The sequence below is a fragment of the Erithacus rubecula genome (assembly GCF_903797595.1).
Source record: "Erithacus rubecula genome assembly, chromosome: 11".
Taxonomy (NCBI): domain Eukaryota; kingdom Metazoa; phylum Chordata; class Aves; order Passeriformes; family Muscicapidae; genus Erithacus; species Erithacus rubecula.
In genome coordinates, this window is record NC_136663.1 from 3,950,614 (window position 1) to 3,967,554 (window position 16,941).

The window sequence follows — 16,941 nt, forward strand, 5'->3', positions numbered from 1 at the left end:
GCCCGAGCAGACAGGAGGGTGGATTTCTGCTGCTGCCTGTTTCCTCCCACATCTTTCTGGTGGCATTTTGCTGGTGGGAGAGAAGAAGCTGGATGGCAGCTGGATAGGGCAAGGACACAGACACCAGCTGTGTTTGGGGTGAGTGAACTGTGAGAGGGGTTCACTGGGGTTATTCAGGCTCCCTGACCTGCTTTCCACAAGGCCCTCCCATCTCAAACTGGCCACGGTGGCTCTTACGATTAGTGGATGACTCTTCATCCTCATCTTCATCTTCATCAGTAGGTGAGGTCTGATACACTCTGGTGTCCACAAAGGGGGTGAAAGAGGCTTTGGTGCTGCTTCCCATACCATACTAGAAAATGAACAGCAAAGAGAGAGCTCAGCACACAGAAATAACTAATTTTGTGTATCTATGTACATCTAAGACTTTCTAATTAGCAAGTAGTGCCTGTCTCTGCATTGCCCTTTTTGAGCCCTCTATGAACATCTGCTCCTCCTCCCCATAACTAATAAGAAACAAACATTAAATTGGATTTCTGAGTGTTTGTGAGCAACAGAAAATGGGAGGAGCAGGGCCTGGCTCTGCTCTCTCCTCACAGGCAGAAGCACAGCCATGAGGACAGTCAGCAGAGAAGCTGCAGGGCCAGAGGCAGAAGCCAATGCAAGTAAAATCTAACAGAGAATCACAAAATCACTCAGACTGGAGCAGACCTTTATCATTAGTCCACATGTATATTTGTCTGCATGTCATACACATGCCTTAAACCTTGTCTGGGACATCAGGCAGGCGAGGGTTTGCTTTTCCTACTTTCCCATTGCAGCCAAGGTTGGCAGGATGGTGCTGGGAGCCCCTGTAAACCCTGGCCTGGGGCAGCTGGCACAGCTTTAAATTGTCCCCAGCATTTCACGTGGGACTGCAGACAGGGGTATCTCTAAGTTAACAAAACTCAACCTGAGGGTATCACAGGAAATGTCAGAGCCAATACTTTGCTGGGGGAATCTGGGGATGAACAAACTGCAGTGTCACACTGATTTCTTTTTAAAACCATTGCTTTAAGGCAGAAAATGAGGCTAAGACCTCCTTCCAAGCAAAAGGAAATCCTTGTCTTTGCAATGTGAATTCCCTCCTTCTTTGAGCAGTTTATCCTTTCTACTCCAGCATTTACCTAGGACACAGTTTAAGGATGAGCTCAGTTTAGAGTTGCAAAGCAGCAAAACCCAGCTCACTCTGCAGCACCACTACAGCTCACATTTTTCTCTCTGGGACATTGTCCCTCTTCTGAAATAAATCTTCCTCAGCTTTTAGCCAGTCACCAAGCTCAGGCTGCTTCCCTGTGCCCACTGCCACAGTCCCTGTGTGACAGCTGCCCTGGGGACAAGTCCCCCATGCCATGCACTACCCTGGCACATCCCTACTGAAACCAGGCTGAGCCTGTGCCTGTCCTCCAGGCACAAAAAGATATAAAAAGATTCTGGGGCACAAAAAAACAGGTGTAGGAGCAGCTTTGTGGCTCGTGACTTTTCCAAGGCATTTTGGGGCTGGCATCCTTGGGCAAGCCAGCTTCCATGCCAAAATCAGGCTGTGCATCCTGCTTCCCTCCCAGCCCTATTCCCTGACAGCCTGGCTGTTTCCATAGGAACAGGATGGATTTCTAAACAGATCATGGTAACTGAGGCCCCAGGAAGGAGTTAACAGCCTGCAGCAGGGAAGGCTGCAGGCACAGATACCTCTACTTTGTGCTTGTCTCCTAGCCAAGAAATACACAGATTTTTTCCTTGTGCTGGATGTCTTTTCCATTAAACAACAGCAATTTAAGGAAGAGAAGATCTCAGTATTTGCAGGGATTTCCAGCTGAGAGCCAGGTGATTTCCAGCAAATGAATTACAAAGAAATCCCTCATCTGAATACACTGAGCATTTTTCCTTGCTCACATTCAGTTATTTTCCTCAGAACCTGACTCTTTAATAGCTTCCAAGTCTGATATTTAAATGCTGAGACTTCATCTTCCCCCAGGTCTTGTTTAACAGCCTATAAACCTGTGTGGTGGCATACAAAGAGCATCAAGCTGCAGACTGAGATGATGCTTACATGAGTCACCTGGAAGCCCGTGAACAAAATCCCCAAGTTTCCACTCACACCCATTCCCTGCTCAGTCACCTCTAAAATGACAATTTTAGAAATGGAGAAGATCTTTCTGGTTGATATTCTATAAATGAATACATTCAAACCCAATCCCAGGCTGCATTTCAGCTGCCCCAGGATGACTGTGGAAGGTGTTACTTTCAGGATCCACTCTCTCACTGCTTCTTTTAATGCCACTGAGGAAACAGATAAAAACTTGAGGCCAAGTCAGGCACCATCTGTTCTTATGCTTTATCAATGCCCAATTCCAAGATTTTTTTATTTTTATATAGCTAGTAAAAGTACACCATGAAGTGAGATCATCATTTCTATCAAAGAACACAGGATGGCAGAACTTTTGATGTACAACCCACCAAATGAAATAAAAACATTAAATACAATAGCTTAATTAGCACCAAATGGATTGATTTCTCATGGAAACAATGAACTGTGTTTGGTTGCCACAGCAAGGTAAGTAAGCTGGACACATTAATTCCCTTAGTTTGTCACATCTTGTACTAAGACTTTTTACACTTTATATACTTTTAATATTCAATCATGTGCCTGTAAAACACCTACCAGAGAGAAACATTTTGCCATGACAGGAAACACATGACTTTAAAAGTGTTCAGGTTTCTTCTACTCTGAAGAACTATCTGGAATTTTGTTGGCTTTGGTTTTTGGTAACCTTTTCAAATTCAGTCATGATAATTATCAGAGGTTGCACAGATGGAAGCTGGGCCCAGCTGAAGCTAACAGCACCACTGGCTCTCATCACTTCCTTTTATATCCCAATGGCAAAAAAAAAGGGGCTTTCTCATCAGTTGGCAGCACTGGTGCCACACCACCAAAACTCCAGCTGGTGGGCCTGAAAGCCCTAACAAATGCTTCTCCCATCACCCACAGACCCCTGTGCAGAAACCCTCCTGTTTCCACTACACTCACCCACGAGGACCAGAAACAGAGAGAGGGGCGAGCCAAGAAAGGCAGGGGGGAAAGCAGGAGGGCCCCATCAGGGGGCAGAGATGTTAATACTTGATTTAAAAGCGATGCAAAGGAGAAGGAGGAGCCCCCCAGCACCTACTTCAGGCACCGAGTCCATGTCCTGCGCATGCGAGGAGCCGCGCCCCAGGGCCTCGGTCGGCGTGCCCGCCGGCGAGTGGCTCTGCTGCACCAGGTCAGGCAGATTGATGTGACCTGCAAAGCCATTGCTGGCTGCGTGGCCAGAACGCTTTTTTTCACCAGAGGTCTGCAGAGACACAAGGCATGAGGAAGAAAAAGGAGGGGAGGGGGTGGGAAGAGAAGAAGAAGAGAGAGAGAAAAAAAAACCAAACAAAACGAAGTTGTCGGCAGTCCCCCGGTTCCCAGAGCAAGCGCAGGAGAAGGAGCCTCTCTGTTCCATCCCCATGCAACCTGGCAAGCAGCAAACCAACCCCCCTCCAGGAGAGTTAAAGACAGGATTAATGACAAAGTTAATACAGAGTTATTAGCCACAAAACAGCGAGAGAAGCCTGATCACTGTTGTTTGGAGAGGAGGAATGCAGGGCAGATTCTGCGCTTGCCCCCATGGGTGCAAACCCCATGGCCAGCTCTCCTCCCACATAGCCACTGGTGACAGAATCTGAGCCCTCAGTCAGCGTTAGCCTGGGCAGCTTTGCACAGCTATGGCAAAGAGCAGCCTGACTGCAAGTGCCAGCACAGCCCTGTCCCATGTTTCTGTGACCCAAACCAGCAGTGAACAGCAGCAGCAGCGGCGGAGGAGTGGCAGAACCACCAGCAGCTCGCCCTGCACATGAGGTTCCTTGGGTTTCCACAGGGCTGCCCTTCCTCTCCATCCCCTCCCTGTACAAGGCAGGTACCAGGAAATTTCTCCCTTCCTCATTTATTTTGCCATTTTGATGAATCTCACCAACCTGGTGAGATCAAGATCATGAACAAGATGGTTACAGAGATTTACCCATTTACAGGGATTTGTGGAAACTTTCACTGGGCTCACCAAGCCCCTGACTAATCCTCAAGACATTTATCTTTTGGTTGCTCATCACCATCACCTTCAACAACACCTTGCCATCCCACTACAGAGTGAAAAGCTCTTTGCCCAAAGCCCACTGCCCTCAGTGAGACCATGCTCTGATGGCTATGGTGGTGGTGGGGAAAAACAGTAAGTACCCAGCACAAGGCTACAGTCTGGATTTCTTATCATGCTTTCTCCTCCCAGTGGGGTTTTCCAGATGCTTGTCTTGCCCACAGCTTTTAAACTCTTCTGCATCCCAATTCTCATACAGCCCTGCTGGCACAGCACAGGTTTTACTGTTGTGATGCTGAACACAAGCTCATTTCAGGAACAGCTGCCTGTTACACAAGGCCTTGCTCTCCCACTCACCCACATCACCCCCCCTGATTTAGGGATGTGCAGAGCTTTGGGGATCCCTGCTCTGAACAGCTCCACCCCAGTGAGGGATGCCCCCTCCAAAACAGATGGAGAAAGGCAGCAAGCATGCTGTGACTTCTTTTGCTAACTTATTCCTCTCTTTCAAAGTTGCATTCATCTTTTTCCTTCATATGTGAATATACTAGCTAAATGGAATTAAGAAATAAAATGCAGCTGAAGTCTTGTTTACATGTGATCTAAACATCCCTCCTTTACAACTGCAGACTCCAAGCTCCCCTCTCTCCTCCTCCTCTCCCATCCACCTCCCTGATGTGCTGCTGGGAGAGTGACTCTCCTCTAACAACCAGGGCTTCCTCCCTCTCACCAGGAGTCCCTCTGCCCTTCCACCAGCATGCCCAGAACATCCCAGCAACTGGGAAGCCAAGAAACACCGAGGGAGATCTTCCACAGCCACTGAAGGTGCCTCCTCTGCCTCACCCCTGCAGAACACCCAACAGCACTGCTGCCACCACAGCCTCAGCTCTACAGCACTGGAGCTGGGGATGAGGGCTCACACCCATCTGGGATCCCAGTGCCTCTCAGCAGGCTCTGAGCAGGAGGTAAAAATGCTCTGCAAACACTGCAAGGCTCCAACAGCCACAGGGTGGGAAGAAGAGGGGAAACTCGGCCAGGTCCAAGTGAATGAAGGGAATGCTGTAAGCTGAAGGTAACTCCTGCTGCCTGGAGCAATGGTGGGGTTGCAGCAGAACCATTTGCAGGAGCCGTGCCCTGGCACTGCCATTCACTGCTGTTTGTAGCTGTGAGAAACATTTGCACTTGTCACATTTGCTGCGAGTGTAAATTGCATTCACGAGAGCGCTAAGAGCACAACTGACTCCTTCACTTTGTGTTCCAGACACACAGCACTGTTAGTCTTTGTGCTTACATGGGCAAAACCTCCTGAAGATGCTCCATGAAGTGTTTGTTTTACAACTTACCTCCCTCACCATTAAAGTCCCTTCCCTTGAAATATTGCTAAACGTATCTGCGTGGGAAGTCTCTAGCCCGTGGGTTGTCACCATTCCCAGGTTGTAGGGCTCGTTGCTTCCAGGGATTCCTGTTGGTCTGGGGACAGAGTGGAAAAGCATTAACAGTGAGTATTTCCTTTGTTTAATTGCATGAAAAATCCTCTATTATTTTAATAAGGGTAAGGCTCTGTATCTCACAGGAAGAAAAGTTATAGAAATATATTCACTTAGATTTATGGGGAAATGATAGATGCTGACAGAAATACAGGGTCAGGTTGATAAAAAAGAGAGAAACCATTCTCTTTCTTATCCCAAGGTGTCCTCAGAGGAGCAGTGATGAACAAGTAACAAGGAGTGGCACTCCTGTCTACTTCATGTAATTTTTTTCTACCTAAAAAGCTGCTGAAAACCAAAAGTTACTCCTTTTAATTTCCATCTCAACCCCAGAAAAGGAAACACCAGAGTATCTGATGGCAAATAACAAGGGAGGGGATGGGGTCTGGAGAAGGTGTGGGCAGGAGGACAAGTTGTGTCCTGTAGCTTTCTGCTGCTTTCCAGGTGAAAATGCAGCCCTAACCTGTGGTTTCAGTTTCACATTGAAATTTCCACATTCCTATTTGAAGAAGGGGGCTGAAATTTATTAAATTTTAGGACTGCCTGAGACTGGATGTCACAGGTGCTGAGCAGGCCCCATTACTTCACTATTACATTCTTGGCAGCCTGGCTGCTTAAATATAACTCAAACAAATTCACAAGCAAACGACAAGCAGTCCTGGCTGATCAGACCTGTTACTTTGCATTTAAAAGCCACACTGAACAATTGCTTCCATCAGTGTGAGGCAATACAATCTCTAACTTCTGTGAACACCAACAAGCCTGGAGGCTTGTGAGGGAGCCTGGTCAGTGAAAAGCCAAAACAACCCAGATTAATCATGGGGTTACTGGTGTAAGGTGAGATCTGAGCCCTGGGGACCCCGAGGTGGGACTGGCTCCTTGCCTGCATCATATCAAACCTACAACTGAACAGGCATCAGAAAGGCACTGCAGGCAACAGCCCCCCATAATCCTGCAGCACCTTTCATGTGAGCAGCTCCCTACCATTAGCTTTTCACTAAAGGATGAGAAAATAGCACAGTTATTCTAGTTTTAAAATAATAAAACAGGACCAGAGGAGGTTATGTTAATTTTGACACTGCACAGACAGAGAATGAATGGGTGAGGTAGCCCTGGGCTCCCAAATTTCATCACTGCACAGTTTCCATATCATCCTGCAAGATCTGGCTTGCACAGCTCAGGGAGAGGGAGGTGTAGGGAGTCATCACACTCTTCAGATGGAGAAATGATATCTCCAGAGGTTGATGGAATAAACAATCCCTCCTGTCCACAAAGCAATGGATAGGTTTATCCTTCAGCAGAAGAGGTCTGGATAGAGCTGGAATGAAGAGCAGCCAAGTGCCCAGGGAGGATACCCAGGGGAAGTTTAAACACAAGTTACACAAAGATCATTCAGAAGGTGCAGCAGAAGATGAGATGATCTCTCTTGGCCTCACTTTCCAATGACAAACACTGAACACAGGAAAACAAATCTCTGTTAGAAAAACACCGAAGTACATCAAGGCTGAACTCGAGTTAAGGTCCCTTTTGTGAAATAAGGGTGTAACTCAGAGGATTTGCTTTCTTTTTCCCCAGACATGGGACAGTGCAGCTCTGCCTGCAGACATCACTGTATCACCACCCTCTGTCTCTGGGACAAGACAGAGACAGGACATTATGGGACATGTGGCACTGGGCTGGCAGGGGCTGGGGGCATGCAGCTCACTGCTGTGCCTGTCATCCCACAGATATGGCTGCAAGGCATCCAGTGAGACATTTATCCACTGGGAAGTGCTGTGTCAAACCCAAGGTGTCTGAAGAAGGATGTCAGCACAGATTAACCACTCCTGATCAAACTCCTCTTCCAGAGCAGCTTGAGGCCCCTTTGGCACGCCTGACTGCCCATCTGACTGCTGAACATTCAGAGCCATCCCTCTGCTCCTGACTTGCTCCAACCAACCCAAGAACTCTGATTTTCATCCTTCTGCTGGAAGGAAGCTCCAGCCAGGAGCCTGACACTCTGAATAACATGGACCCAAGGAGACATGGTCTTCTTGCCACTTAGAGGGCTTCTGTGCTGCTCTATGCCCCACTATCATGAATCAGAGAATCAAAGAATTGTTTAGGTTGGAAAAGACCTCTAAACTCCTTGAGTCCGACCATGCACCCAGCACTATCATCCTCACTGCTAAACCACATTCTTGAAGACAGGTATGGCTGTATCAACTGTAACTGATTTAGCAGGAAAAATGTAAATGAACTGATTAAACTGCAAATAATCCCCTGAAACTTCCTACAGCTCCTCTGTGAATTCAGAGGAGCAGGATTCAGATCCTGCTGTCAGGCAAGGACCTCCAGAAATGTCCCTGCAAAGCACTGGGTGGGAAGCCTGAGCAGAGATGCTCCAGGAACTCTCTCTGAATAGCAACAGCTCCCTGTGAGTATGCTGCCCTGATCTGGAGAGACTCAAAAGCACAGGTATCCCATAGGACACAAGAATCAGCTGATCTCCTCAGTTCACCACTTTAACCCACCAACACTGACTGAGCCAAGTGCAGAAATCCAAGACAAAGATTCAGGATTATTATAATCCTGGCTCTACCAGTTGGCACTGGGCAGGCCACCAAGTACTGACAATTTAACATGACTTAATTTGGGGCAAAACCAGGATCAAGAGCAGGCAGAGCTTTACCACATTCATCTCATGGGCAGGACCCATGGTGTGGATGAGGTCAGCTGTGTCCACTCTAGCCAAAAACCTGCCTGGCTCATCAGCAGGAACAGCTCCACCAGCTCTGAGCCAACATTCACTGAATATGCAGTGGAAATAGCTCAGTTTTCCCCATTAATTATCTCTAGTTTGGAACAGGAAAAACACTCATGTGAGTACATCATCCCTTGCAACCATGACGCTGTCCTCAGTGCCAGCCACCAAACGTGGACACTTTGGACATGTCCTTTATCACAGCTACTGCTCCTCCAGACCAGGACACGCCAGGGTTTCTCCTCCAGGCCAGGACACGTTGGGGTTTCCCCTCCAGAAGAACAAACACCGGGGTTTGAGGGCCTGCCCCCCCAAAAGAAAGCGTTCCTCACATGAGCCGTGGGATGTCACTGACAGGCACGGTCCCGTCGTGCGTCTCGTTCTCGCCATCCTCCTCCTCCTCCTCGCTGCTCTCTGACTCCTCGCTGGAGGAGGAATAGTCCGTCACCTTCTTCAGGGGGCGATTGGTTTCCTCGATGCGCAGCTCCCTCAGCTCTTTGGCTAAAGCCGTCAGATCCTAAAGGGGATGGGGGCAAGGAAACAAGGAAGGGATGGCTGTTACATTCAGAGCAAGGAGAATGTCACATACATCTCTTCAAAAGCCAATGCTAACAGCACGAGCAACAAGAAATAGCTTTACAGAGTCGTTACAAACATGAGACAAACGTAAGACAATGTTTGTAGCATGTAGCATTTATTAAACAAAACAAAACTGATTTACGCTCACTGAAAAGTCAATAGCCAACCTCTTCTTTTTCTCTTTGGAACGTGTATGTGCATATATATACACACACTTATATGTATATACACGACAAAATTATATTTGTTGGAAAAGGTGAAGTTCAGTCACCATCATAGTAAACTGGAAAACAACGTCACTTCAAAGATTGGCTCGGAGAATTTCTCCTGCAGGGTTTTCTCTTCTCTCAAACTTCTCAAAGAGACCCCGTAATGGTATTTATTCTGTAATAAATGCATTTGGGAAGGAAGCAATGACAGCATCTCCCATGGAGTGGTGCAATCCCCACGTCAAGAGCTGCTTCCATGGTGAGTCTCCGCTGTTGGGCGGCTGCCGAGAGGCGGTGAGGAGCACGAGGAGAAGCGCCCAGCTCAGCCAGACTTTGGAGTCACAGCTCTGAGTCAGCCACACGATCAAAAAATAATAATAATTAAAAAAAAAAATAAAATCCCTCAGCGGGACCCATTAAGCACTTTATGTGAAATGTGGCAGCCTACAAGCTAAGGGGAAAAGAAAATAAAATAAACAAAAAAGCCTTGAAACGAGAAAAAAGATAGGAGCGGTCCCAAAGCCTAGTAATAATTTTTCAGTTTACCATGACTTTGATGAGGTCTCAGACCCGACAGTCATATAAAATAGACACTGCTATTTCAAAACAAGGAACATGGCAGGCACCGTGTAGAAAAGAGACTTTTTGTTATCTTACATGCTTTTATAGCAATGCAGGGGGAAGCAGTAGGGCAGAAAAGCATGAGAGCTCGAATTAGAATGGGTTAGAGAACTCTGTTGCACAAGACATGCACATGACGAACAAAGCATCGCAATTGTCAGTCTTACCATTTCTCCCTATATTAGTGACCGAGGTAGGCATCAGTGCATTCGGTCAGAGATAAAGGATTAGGGAGAAAGAAACTCATTGAAAAAGACTAAATTCCACAATTGTCTTACGGCCATACTCTCATTTACTGCATTTCCAGTTTACCGTTCCAGCAGGACGACTACCGCAATATTAATTACGGTTGCAAAAGAAGCTCTTAAAATCTATCCTGTCAACACGTGAAGAAAAGGATGGAAAAGCTCTATGGCTGAGATGCAAACCCAGTTTATTTTCTAATGGTGAGGCAGGAATGTTTGGTAAGCAATCTGTGCTCGGGTTGCTGATGACCCACACCTCCCGGCGGGCTCCCACCGGTGACAGCTGCACATTCTGCTCCCAGGTCTGCCCTGCCCAGGCTCTGACACAGAGACTCCCCTGGATATTGGAGAGCTTTGCATCAGACCCATAAATACAACCATTCCAAAAAAGGTCTTGTTTTTAAAAAAAACTCCAAAACTGGGCAGTCCCTGTTTCAGCAGGTACCTGTGATGGGTTTTATATGGGTTGTTCAGCCTGAAGAAGAGAAGGCTCAACAGGGAGACCTCAGAGCATCTTCCAGTACCTAAAGAGGCTCCAGTAGAATTGGAGAGGGACTTTGGACAAGGTTATGGGGTGACAGGACAAGGGGGAATGGCTTCAAACTGACAAAGACTAGGTTTAGATTAGCTGTTTGGAATAAATTATTCAGACTGTGGTGAGGCCCTGGCACAGGCTGCCCAGAGAAGCTGTGGCTGCCCTATCTCTGGAATGTTCAAGACCAAGATGGATGGGGCTTAGAGCAACCTGGGATAGTGGAAGGTGTCCCTGCTTAGGGACAGGGTGGAATGGGAAGAACAAGATGAACTTTAAGGTCCCTTCCAACCAAAACTATTCTCTGATTCTGCAATTCTGTATCCCTCCAAATGGTCTCTGTACCTTTAAAGAAAGGCTCTTTATCATGATTAAAGAGAGGTTGTGGTATTTCAAGAGTTCCTTTTCAATGCCAACATGTTTGGGACTGAAATAGAGTCAAATCTGCAGTCACGACAACTAATTATATTAATTAGTGCTGTAGCAGCTTCTATGATATGACTACTTCTTTTCCTAAGTAAGAACCAGTGACAATTTCAGCAGCCTAACAATGCCTTCCATTTAGAGTATCAAACATGCTCTTTATTGAGCACTTGCCTTTGAATTGAATTAGAGCCTCTCACTTTAAAAGGGATTTTAGGACTGTGTAAGAGACTCTGAAAACTGCAGCTGGACTTCTGCAGTGCAGGACCAGCAGTAAACTGTCACATCACTGGACTGTGAAAATTACTTCCTTTTTTGCACCTTCCACTTCTAATGTGCTTCAAGGCACCCTATCAGCCTTTTTTGGCCATCACTACAACACAGTCAAGTATTATAAAAATCAGCTTAATTACTTTTTAATAACTAATTTGCAAGTTATAAGAGCAATAATACTCCCAGACAATATCATCAGATAACTCATATTTCCTAGTTAAAGCTTTGCCTCAGGATGGTTAATTCTTTGATGCTATCATTTTCTGTAAGTAATGAGCACTTTGTGGGATTAAATAGCTGCACCAAGTTGCTCCTGGACCAAAAACAATCTGACAACTAGAGAAAAAGTGCTCTGTAGTTTCACACGTTCCAAGTGTTATTACTGAGGGTGACATAATACGTAAGTTAGTGGTGTCAGTGCTTTTTAATTACTTTTAATTACAAAGCCTTCTTTAGATTTAATATTTGCTGGAGTCAAGTCAGATTGGTTTCTGAAATCACATTGCTCCTTGAGCTTGAATTTAGCACACACGCTGCCTCTATTTAGACACTGATTTATGTGCTTTTTTCTTAACAAAGCAGCTCATTAAACAAAATGTATTGCTCATATTTTATCCAAGAGAACAAGTTAACTAACCAGCACATCTTCCTTCTTTCATATCTTCTATTTTTACATTGAAGAGGCTGCAGAAGAAGCTGCTGAAACCAGTGCTTTACTGGCAGCCAGCCCTGCAGTTACCAGTATCAGCAGTGTGCACAGTGATGCATGTGTCAGGCAAGTTAAATGTTAAATCAGGAATGCTGGGTCTTTTCCCTTGAATGTTTAAACATTCACCACTGCCAGATGCACATTTAAAATACTATCATATGTGAAAAAGGTCTCCTTCAGCAGTCTCATTTTTTAAGGGGATGAATGAGGACCAGCACTGCCATCAACATGCAAGATGGCTCTGCAGTGGATGCTGGTCCACGAGAATGAACAACCCACTCTATTTCCACTGCTTGGTTTTTCAAGTGCCTTCTTTTGAATTAAGCTTAGAACACGCTTCAAACAGCACTTGATGGCCCCACTGAAATCAGCAGGTGGCCAGGGGCTGTGGCTGAGAGCAGAATGTGGTGAGGGGTCCAGGCTGCCCCACCTCCTCCACTGGCACGAGAAACCTCCGCTCTGGCTCCTCTGTCCGACACGCCGAACAAGCAGCACCACCTGCACCCCCACGTGGACACTGGGATGCCTCTGCCCTGGCCTCCATGCAAGTGGTGTGGCCAGCAGGTTTAGGGCAGCCCAGGGCTGAGCAGAGCACACCAGCAGTGCTGTCCCCTCCCCGGTTCGCTCTCCCGTCCGACCCGAGATCGCATCGCCACCTTTATCAACAACACCAGCACCAAGAAAACCCAGCTTGGAATTAAGCACTAACTAGTCAACCTTGCACAGGCATGACCCACTGAGAAAAGATATCACTAACCTCATCTATAGCTTTCTTATAGCTCTGTGGGTAAAGGAAGAATAATCAGCATCAGAGGAAACAGATCGGGACAGGAAAAAGCCAGAGGAAGGGCAAGCAGGTTAGAAATAAAATTAGAATTGTTAGCTCAACGCTGTGGAGTGTAGAGAAAAAAAACACATCATCAGCAAAACATTAATACACATTAAAATAGAGAAGCAGTGGAAATTCATATCATTTTTAGGCTGACTCTGCAGTTTTAAGATACAAATGTCACCAGCATTAAACCAGGAGGAAACACTTCAGATGAGATTTTGCTCAGAATAATAGAAGGGGAGTGTACAGAGACCACTACCAGGTGGGGTTTTAAGCTGGGAAGGCTGTTGGGGGCTGTTGGTTGCCCAGCCTTCATGAGCAGAGCATCCCTGGGCGGGTGCTGCGGGGGACATGCAGCACAGAACAGGACAATGTGCCATCGGCCACCGCCAGCCCAAGCTAGCAAAGCCCTTAAGCGTCTGCTTCACCTGGAAACACAGGCTTAAGTGCTTTCCCCTAGGCTTGGGCTCCTGCTAAAAACTCATGCACTCTCTTAAGCATTCAGATCTCCCAGGGGCTCTGGCTGTACTGCTGCTTTCCAGTCTCTGTGCTGGAGCAGCAGCAGTACTAGCCTTGTTTTTGGGGTCCCCACGGTTGTGCCACTGCACCGAAGGGAAACGCGGCCAAGGCAGCTGGCAGCATTCCCATGGGAAGGAATTCAGGACTCACAGCGGGTCGGCTCGGTCGTGTCACGTCCCTGTTGTCTTCCTGCTTGACCTTGGCAGGCTCATGGGAGAGCACAGGGGACCCTTCAGGCTTGGCATTCCCTGGGTAAAAGGCAGGTGGAGAGAGTGGGAATTAAAATGCTGCCAAGAGCCACCACTGCATCCTGTCACCTGGGATGGGTGGGAACAGGGGCTTCATCATCACTTTACTTCTGCTGTCTTGAAAAACCCTTTCTGCTTCTCCACCAACATAGCAAGAGAAGCCATAATCCTGCCCAGCCTCTACCAACAGCCTGCTTGCAGAGCTACTGCTCCTTTTCTACTAAAGAAACAAATTTACTTTGCAAAAGAACAGGGCATGTGATAAATGAAAAGCTCTGCAGCATCTGACACCACTAGGACAATGTTTGTCATAGAATTCCTCATTAGTAAAAACAAAACCAAACCCAAAATGTCAATGAGTTACAAACTCCTTTTATTGACTACCTATTGATGGTTTCAACAACAGACACCATCATCTTATGGCCAAGTCATAAAATATTCAATGCATGGAGTCAGCATTTGTCTTAATGCTCTTCAGTCCTGGAGACTGGAAGTGTGGGGCTGTGCCAGAATGCAGATTTGGGGTGTATGGACAGTGGCAACTCCACTACTCCATCGTCATTAAACAGGGAATATCTTTAAGAGGGTCTCTAGGACGAGAGGAAACAATTTGGCTACAAACATAAACTCCACATCATTCCATGCACAGCTGCCTATTGAAAGCATTTGAGAGAAAGCTTCTTACAGGTTACATCACTCCTTTGATCTCATCTCAGGCACAAAGATGAAGCTTCCCCCAGAAATTATATATATCAACTAAAAATGAAATACACTCCCAAAGAAACCATGCCAGAAGAGGTGCAACTGGGTGGATGAAGACAGGAAGCACACTGGTTGTTTTTTTTGTTTACCCTAAAGCATAACCCCATCTCCTTTTGGCTACCTGGCAGTGTGATGCTGTGGGCAGCCTACATCAGCCTCCAGGGAAACGGGGCTGTTGGCAACTCTCCTTGCAAGGAGGCCAGCAGTTCACAAAAACACATCAGAAATGATGGATCCTTTGATTTTTAGTTGGTTTTTTTTTTTTAATAACAAGCATGAGATCAGAGACCTCTTGCCCTTGCTGCTTGTCAGGAAGCCTCACAGTGTGCCTGCTGCTGATGTTTCCCAGCTCACCTCTGACTCTGTTGCGCTCGCTGGAGCCAGCCTGGGAGCCAGGCTGGGATCCACCCTGGGAGCTGGGCTGGGAGCTGGGAGTGCTGGAGCTGGAGGAGCTGCCACTGCTGGTCCTCTGCAAGGGGCTCTCCACGATGGTCTCTGTCCTCCTCAGGTCTGGGTTGCTGCAGGAGGATGAAACAGAGAGGTACCATCAACCAGGGTCACACCCACCCCAGGGCTCCCGACCCTTCCCACACTGACAGAGGGGCTGAAAAGGCCAGGAGAATCCTCCTCAGCTGGAGGAGACAGGGCTGAGTCACCAATTTGGGTGCCCTATGGCCACGACAAAGAAAAATTGCCTAGAGAAGCCTTCTGCTCTTATTGTGAAAATCTGACAATAATTAAAATATTCTTTGCTCTCAATACCGCCTGTAGATTTGCAAAGATGGATTACCTAACTAGCCACCAAAATTCTTCATAAAAGCAGGAATTTGTGATGTGTTTTCAGACAAAGATTTCAGCAAAGCAAGGATCTCAAGTTTGCAACAAGGCTGCAGATCACTTGCACCACTTAATTCACAGTCCCAAGTTTTTATGGCTTCACTTTCAAACTTGCATCAGATATCCACTTTTCCTCCTTGATTTCTCTCACCCTTGTGAATACAGATAAATCTTGAATAAAAAGTGCCCTTGATACACAAGGAGTGACTAATATCTCTCTGGGTATCAAATGCCTTTAGGAAATTAATTCTTACTTGGCATTGAAATGACATCAGAAAAGATGTTCATGCAGAGCTAGGCAATTTGGTTTTATACAATGTTTCTGGAAGTGATCTTACTTAAAGGCCTCTTTAGAACATACAGTAAATATTCCCTCATTTGTCACAACGGGGTGACAAATGAAAGAAGGGATATTTTTATAATATCTACATTTATGCATGGGGAGAATCAAGAACCAAAATGAGAAATGGGGAAAAATGAAAAAGATTGCATTGTTGTGAGAGAAATGAAGTATGAAATAATTCCAATGAATATTTAAGTTTAATGGACATGTGGCAGCATCCTAATGATTTCCAATTTTCATCAAACTGAAGGCCTCTAGCTCATGCTGTATGGCTGATGTCCTTAGCTATATTACCTAATGAAGTATATTTGAAAACTTTGGCAACTGATGTATTTACCTGCACTGAGCAGGACTAGGACAGTGAGGGTGCAGGAAACACTTGGCAACCTTTAACTTGAATCCCAGATCCCCATTATCCTTTTTACTTTCAATACCATCGTTTATAAAGACTATGCAGCCCAACATCCCTCTGCATTTTAAACTGTCCTTCAAGCAACAGCTAATTAAAAGAACAACATTTTCAAGAATTCAAAATGTTTCAGCCCTTGGCAAGGAAGAGCAACAAACCATGATATGCTTTTTCTCTAATTAAAAAGAAAAAAAAAAAAGAACAACAAAAAATATTCTTCCTCCTACTGCTGCCCCTGCCAGTGACTCTGGGCTGCTGCCTGTGAGTTTGCTGAAGCACAAGGGGGCACTGAGCTGGAACAGGAGGCGTATGCTCAAACTGGTGACAGCACACATGATCAACATCCCCACATTCACTTTTTGACCTCATCCTCTGAGGACAAGGCAGGAAGAAACCAAGGAGCTTCCTCACGCAAAGCTAATTGGAACTTGCATTTCTCCTGGGATCTGCCAGGAGGTCTCATTCTGCAAAGCAGAGACAGGCTCTCGCATGACTAAGCTGTGGTTTTTCCATCCAGCTCTGAGCAGAGCCTGTCAGCTCCCCTGCTCGTTTTAAACGTGCCCAGGGACAGCTGTGACACAGCAGAGATGGGACCACAGAGGGGGCACAGCACCTTCCTCAGGGGCTCACTGCTGTGCCACAGAGCCAGGTCTGCCTAAGGCCCAGTCCTAGGAAGCTGAAAGGAATTTAATCCTTGATCTACATCTAGAGAAGATTTCAGCAAGCTGTATGAGTGTCTGTCCTGCAGCACATTCCTCAGTCATTATCTGTGAAAAACCACTCTGATGCATAAGAAATGTATGGAATGTACCACTGAGACCTCCCCACTGGCTTACAGGGACCCACTGACAGGAAAGAGGTGAGAACCAGGACCTACTTCCACTAAGGTGAGCACCCAAACTCCTGTTTGATTCCACAGCAGCAGATGAAGCATCCACCTACAAACCCTGCAACGCCCAGGAATGCATTCAGCCAAGAGAGCAAAGCCTCCAGGGATTCCAGTGCTGGCAGCCTTGTCAGTA

The 16,941-nt window shown here is 46.5% G+C and overlaps 1 protein-coding gene across 11 annotated transcripts in view; it reads right to left on the reverse strand.

The window, feature by feature from the left end:
- Positions 1-16,941, reverse strand: part of TNIK (TRAF2 and NCK interacting kinase) — a 144,991-nt gene that overhangs the window by 9,392 nt on the left and 118,658 nt on the right. For 4 of the 11 annotated variants that reach the window (XM_079315038.1, XM_079315042.1, XM_079315040.1 and 1 more), the window contains 6 exons: positions 14,685-14,848; positions 13,471-13,568; positions 8,711-8,895; positions 5,492-5,618; positions 3,207-3,371; positions 238-352 (listed from right to left, as the gene is read on the reverse strand). In XM_079315038.1, the coding sequence (XP_079171164.1) occupies positions 238-352; positions 3,207-3,371; positions 5,492-5,618; positions 8,711-8,895; positions 13,471-13,568; positions 14,685-14,848 (854 nt within the window). Of the gene's footprint in view, positions 1-237; positions 353-3,206; positions 3,372-5,491; positions 5,619-8,710; positions 8,896-12,726; positions 12,751-13,470; positions 13,569-14,684; positions 14,849-16,941 lie in introns of all 11 variants that reach the window. The other 7 variants (XM_079315037.1, XM_079315041.1, XM_079315045.1 and 4 more) reach the window with 3 other exon arrangements.